The 5,211-nt window shown below is 36.5% G+C and overlaps 1 protein-coding gene across 1 annotated transcript; it reads right to left on the bottom strand.

Moving 5' to 3' along the window:
- Positions 1-655: 655 nt before the first annotated feature.
- Positions 656-4,812, bottom strand: LOC140970035 (uncharacterized). Its single transcript, XM_073431582.1, has 8 exons — positions 4,592-4,812; positions 4,301-4,501; positions 4,084-4,206; positions 3,830-3,867; positions 3,617-3,710; positions 1,573-3,375; positions 1,214-1,353; positions 656-1,086 (listed from the first exon to the last, which is right to left on the bottom strand). Exons 1-8 carry the CDS (start codon positions 4,646-4,648, stop codon positions 915-917), a joined length of 2,628 nt encoding a protein of 875 aa, XP_073287683.1. The 5' UTR covers positions 4,649-4,812; the 3' UTR covers positions 656-914.
- Positions 4,813-5,211: the final 399 nt, after the last annotated feature.

Genomic DNA, 5,211 nt, shown 5'->3' with positions numbered 1-5,211 from the left:
ATTAGGAATACAAATGGGAGAGGGATTCTGATGGGATCAAGAATCACACTCTATAAATATAACTTGAGGGGCATAAAATACAACATAGTTTTTGCACATAAGATTCACCAAAATTCCTCCGCACATCACAAGAACTCTCGACCATCCCAAAATTTTGATATGAAAATTCGGTCAAGCAATTTTCTTCCATGGCCGCGTCCCGAGCTGCTGCACCGACTTCGGAGTTTGGAAATTCGGACAATCTAGTCTCAAAGCACAAATTGTTTGTGATTACTAGTGCAATCCAAACAATAAACGCAGTTTCTGATTGTGGACCCAATTTAACGTTCAAAGACGAAGATCTGTTCGAAGGAAAATATAAGAAAGGTCATTGCCGTTAATCCCAGATTGGTTTGAAGCCAACTAAATTTAATAAAAATTTTAAAATTTTCGTTGTGTTTTAGTTTCAAGAAAACAATACACAAATATCAATGGCATTTTGAGGAGTCCCTGCTTATTTACGTTCTAATTATGTGGTTATGTTGCTGTCAGAGGTTATTATTCCTGATCGGAAGCAGAGGAGCTGTCACTTTTTATTGACGAATATATTTGATCTTTATGTCGTACATTGCATTTGGAGCACACCATTCTTATCGTAATGGTTAGACACCAAACAAGAAATCAGGAATAATCGAGATAATACAAATGTTTTCATTGGTTTTTTTAAAAAAAACAAAAATCACCTATATCTCACAGAAAGGTTTTAGTATAAATGCCATGTACATATTGACGAGTTTGGAGCTTTTCTTCTAGAAAATGGATTTCTTCCAAACTGAGGATTGCTATTTCATTGCTTCAAAGTATTGAACGAGAAAATGTGAGCCGAAAATGGGAAAAGGTTTCTCAGCAAACGGATTCAACAATCTCCTAACTGGCTAGTTTTTCTTTCCATTTTTCAGGTTACGAAGGGTCATTATAAGCTGTTGTCGTTCGCCTTCTACCTCTGCAAATCTAAGGCTTATTTCTGAGTATCTCTCATGCATTTCTTCCAGGCCTTCTTCCATGATTCTGTTCCTTTCCGTCAGGTATTCAACTTCACCTAACAAGCTGGAAACATAACAACAGAAAGAAAGTGACTCGTAGTCCTAATCAGTTGATTATGTGGTATTTGAAGAGAGAGAATTGTTTAAAGAAAAATGGACGAATTATTGTTTCATTTGATGCATAATGTTACCTTTTTATTTGTGCACTGTCGAGCTCAATTTGATTTCTAAGGTCATCGACAATTCTCAAGTTGGCCAAACTTGTATTATTTTCCATGTTTCCTATTCTTTCGGACTCGCTAGTATTAATATTCTTGGCTTGTGCATTTTCCTGTAGTCAATTTAAGCGTTTTACCATGAAAATATCACAAATGGATGCAATTGTATTGAATGATTGGAGTATAATATCACAAATGGATGCAATTGTATTGAATGATTGGAGTATTTTTATGTCTGCCCACTTACAGTTTTTTCCATGAAATCATTTCTATCAGTCTGATCTAGTTTAATTTTCATGAAATTCTTGGTTGTCTTTCAGACAGTTACTAACCTTATTCTTATGGAAAGCTTCCTGTAACGTAGCCACCTCTTTCTTCAGGTCTTCTTTCTCCAATTCAACTTGCGACAAGTGATTCTTCAAATCACTATTCATCAATCTCAGCTTCTTCACCTCTAAATTTAAATTCACTTCTTTCAAATTCTTTAGATCAACTTGAGACTTCGTGGAAATATTTTCCTGCTTAAGTTTGTCCACTTCCTCTCTCACTGAAGCTAATTGTCTCTCAAGATCTTCATGTTCATCGATGTATATCCTTTTGTTTTGTTCCTGAAGCTCACAAACAATTCCTTCATATCTGGTTCTTGTTCTTAGATGCTCTTCCTCAGCTTTCTGAAGAAGGGATTTAAGAACTTCATTCTTCCGTCGCAAATCTGTGGCTTCTGCAATCGATTTTTGTGATAATCTCTCATTCTCCTCAATCTGCACCGACATTTCATCTGAAAGCTGTTTGAGTTCCTCAAGCTCATGAACAGTTCTTTCGTATTCGGTTGTTGTTATTTGATGCTCTTCCTCAGCTTTCTGAAGAAGGGATTCAAGAACTTTATTCTTCCCTCGCAAATCAGTGGTTTCTGCAATGAATTTCTGTGCTAATTTCTCATTTTCCTCAATTTTCAACGACATTTCATCAGAAAGCTGTTTGACTTCCTCAAACTCGTGAACATATCTTTCATATTCAGTTCTTGTTTTTTGATGCTCTTCCTCAGCTTTCTGATGTAGGGATTCAAGAACTTCATTCTTCTGTTGCAACTCAGTGGCTTCTGCAGTTGATTTCTGTGCTAATTTTTCATTTTCCTCAATCTTCAATGACATTTCATCTGTAAGACTTTTGAATTCCTCTTGTAGTCGCTCAACCGTATTTGCATTATCTCTCATTGCCTCCCTAAAGGCCTCCTTGGCTCGTACGGCTCTCTGCTCCTGATTGATTTTCGCCTCAGTTGCTGTTTTCAAATTTTCTTCATACAGATGTGCCTGATTTTCTAACTCTTTATGCAGGTTCTCAACCTGAATCTCAAGCTCTTCCTTTAAAGTCAGCGATTCGGAGTATTGAAGTTGCTGCTTGTTGATATCTTCCTCCAAAGTTTCTACACGGAATTCGAGCTGCTTCACTGTAGCCAAAGTCTCCACGTAATTTTGTTCCATTTCCATCTTTTCCTGAAGATTTTGCTGCAATGTTGAGCATATTTGCTTGCTCTCTCTCTCTAAGTTTTCAGCATCTGCAGTAAGTTTCTTTACATCCATCAATATCTCTTCTCTTTCTTTCTTGTGGACTTCTATTTCAGAATTGAGATTTTCTATTGTCTGCTTCAACAATTTTTCTTCATCGGAGTCCATCTTTTCACTCTCAAGGGCTTTAATTTTGCTCGAAAATTCAGAGGTTTCCATGTTTTTCTGATCCATCTGTTTATTAAGATATCTCAACGCAAGAATGTATTCAGAATTTGAATCTTCTGTCTTCTGCAATTGTAACTTCAATTCATCGTTCAAATGTCTCTCAGATTGAAGCTCTTTCTTGATGCCTTCGAGTAAAAGTTTCACGCTTTCTGTCTCTTTCTGTATGGCACTTGTGAAATCTGATTTGAGCTGTTCACATTCTGTTTTGATGTCATCTCTCTCTTCTTGTAGGTGAGCAATCATCTCTGATAATTGTTGTCCTTTCTTGCTTTCACTAATCACTTGATGTCTAAGAGACTCTACTTCCTTTTCCGAAACTTCAACCTTCCTTTCTAACATCTTCATTTGATTGTTTTCGGATTCAGCATCTCCTGAACTTGTTGCTTCCCTCGAGGCCTCACTCTACAGAAGAAAAAACTTCAGTTCTAATGCTCACAGTCAAGAGTGAAATGCTTATTGACGTACAAAATGCACATCATTAAAGGATATGATATATTTGCCTACAATTTAAGCCACTTTTGAATATGATAGAGAAGAACATCATCCCACAAGTTGCGCTTCATATAATCTCTCCATTAAGCATGTAACATGTAGACCATCTTCTGAATTTCTAAATTTTATTCCTAATAAAGTGACACCTTACTTCAGTAGATTGTAGACTTCCGTTGCTGTTGCTGTTGCTGTTGCTGTAACGATCTCTTGTTTCTGCATCCAAGATTTCACCATCTTCAGTGCTCCTGTTGTTTTGTTTTTGGAGAGAAACCTTGCTTTATTAGGCTATTTTTTAAATGCAAGATTCCATATAGTTCTGCAGGGAAGGAGCATGTTTATTCTTCTTATATTAATCACTGTTTACCTTGAATCATGATCTTCTGGCACCCTCTGAACTGTAACCTGGAATTTTTCCACAGTAGTTAAGAGGAAAGATATTATGTGATGATAAAGTTCTAGTTGAAACCTTTTAAATATCAATGATTTAACAGTTTCCGCTACTTCGTGGTGTATATGAGCCTCAAACTCAAATTCGTTGCGTAATTTTTCTGATAACTTTTTAATGGGTCCGATCTTGTGTATGGATATGTGAGCAAGAATATCAGAGAACGAACTAACATGAAGTATGCCACCAGATTTTGAAGTTTGCAGAGGCAGAGTTAAATTCCTAGGGTCGGTAGCATCTGCTAGATCTGCAAAATCAATCTGAACATGTCCAAGAAAGCCCGATTCCGATGATACCTGCCACGTCGCGAAAACAAAACTGTGATCTTGGTATCTTCTACTTCTTTAGTTTCTGAATGCTAGGAAGAGGCAATTAATATGTATCACTCACAGTTGACACAATCAAGTAATAACATTTTTCTCCGATTCTCCCTGTTTTGGTCTCCTGAACTAATTCTACAGTTTCGTAAACTGGATTTTTCCATGTGCAGGTTCCTTCGAGGATCTCGGCTCTCTCTAATCTTGCGGTTGGCTTTCCTGAACCAACAGGTATCAGAGAAATCATGAGGCCCGTTGCTTCTAGAGGTGGCACCTGCAGTTATTTGAAGACATCATCATGAAATTTGAGCAGTGCAAAACCAAGTTCTGATCCATATATAACTTGCTTACAAATTGAATGTACCTGTGTTGCTTGAAATCGCATCTTGAAGACAGCATCGAACTTCTTCTCCTTTCGCATCTTCTCTCGAAATTATGAATGAAATCTGGAAAAACCCGGGTGAGAATTAGGATGTATTTTGGTTGACTTGAGCTTTGTCAAGAAAAAGATACAACGCGGAGTGGATTAGTTCTTGGTTTTGACTTTTCAGTTCGGAGATTTATGTTTGTAACTTAAAAAAACATCCGGTTATGCAAGATTAATGATTTTGTATACATTATATTGCAATCTTTTAAATTTTCTTTTTTTCATTTTCTCGACATGGCGAATACAATTTGTCTTTTTATTAAAAATATTATTAGTATTTTTATTGTGACAAACTGTATCTTAAAATACTACTACTTTTAATGAATTCAGTTCATTAGTTGTGACTTCCGTAACATCGTTCATCATTATACGATGGATACATCTACATAAACCATCGTACCCGGCGGCTGTCGGAAATCAGTGACAGTATTACCCATCCACTGTGCCAAGGCCTCATCATCAGCATTTACATATACATCTTAAGCATTTACATATACATCGTTAGTCACAACTAATTCTCATCCTTCAAAACATCATCATTTTCATCACTTATAAAA

The sequence above is a fragment of the Primulina huaijiensis genome, unplaced genomic scaffold, assembly GCF_012295235.1.
Source record: "Primulina huaijiensis isolate GDHJ02 unplaced genomic scaffold, ASM1229523v2 scaffold43305, whole genome shotgun sequence".
Lineage (NCBI taxonomy): Eukaryota > Viridiplantae > Streptophyta > Magnoliopsida > Lamiales > Gesneriaceae > Primulina > Primulina huaijiensis.
The sequence above is the reverse complement of the archived record's forward strand: the minus strand, read 5'-3'. Positions and strand labels throughout refer to the sequence as shown.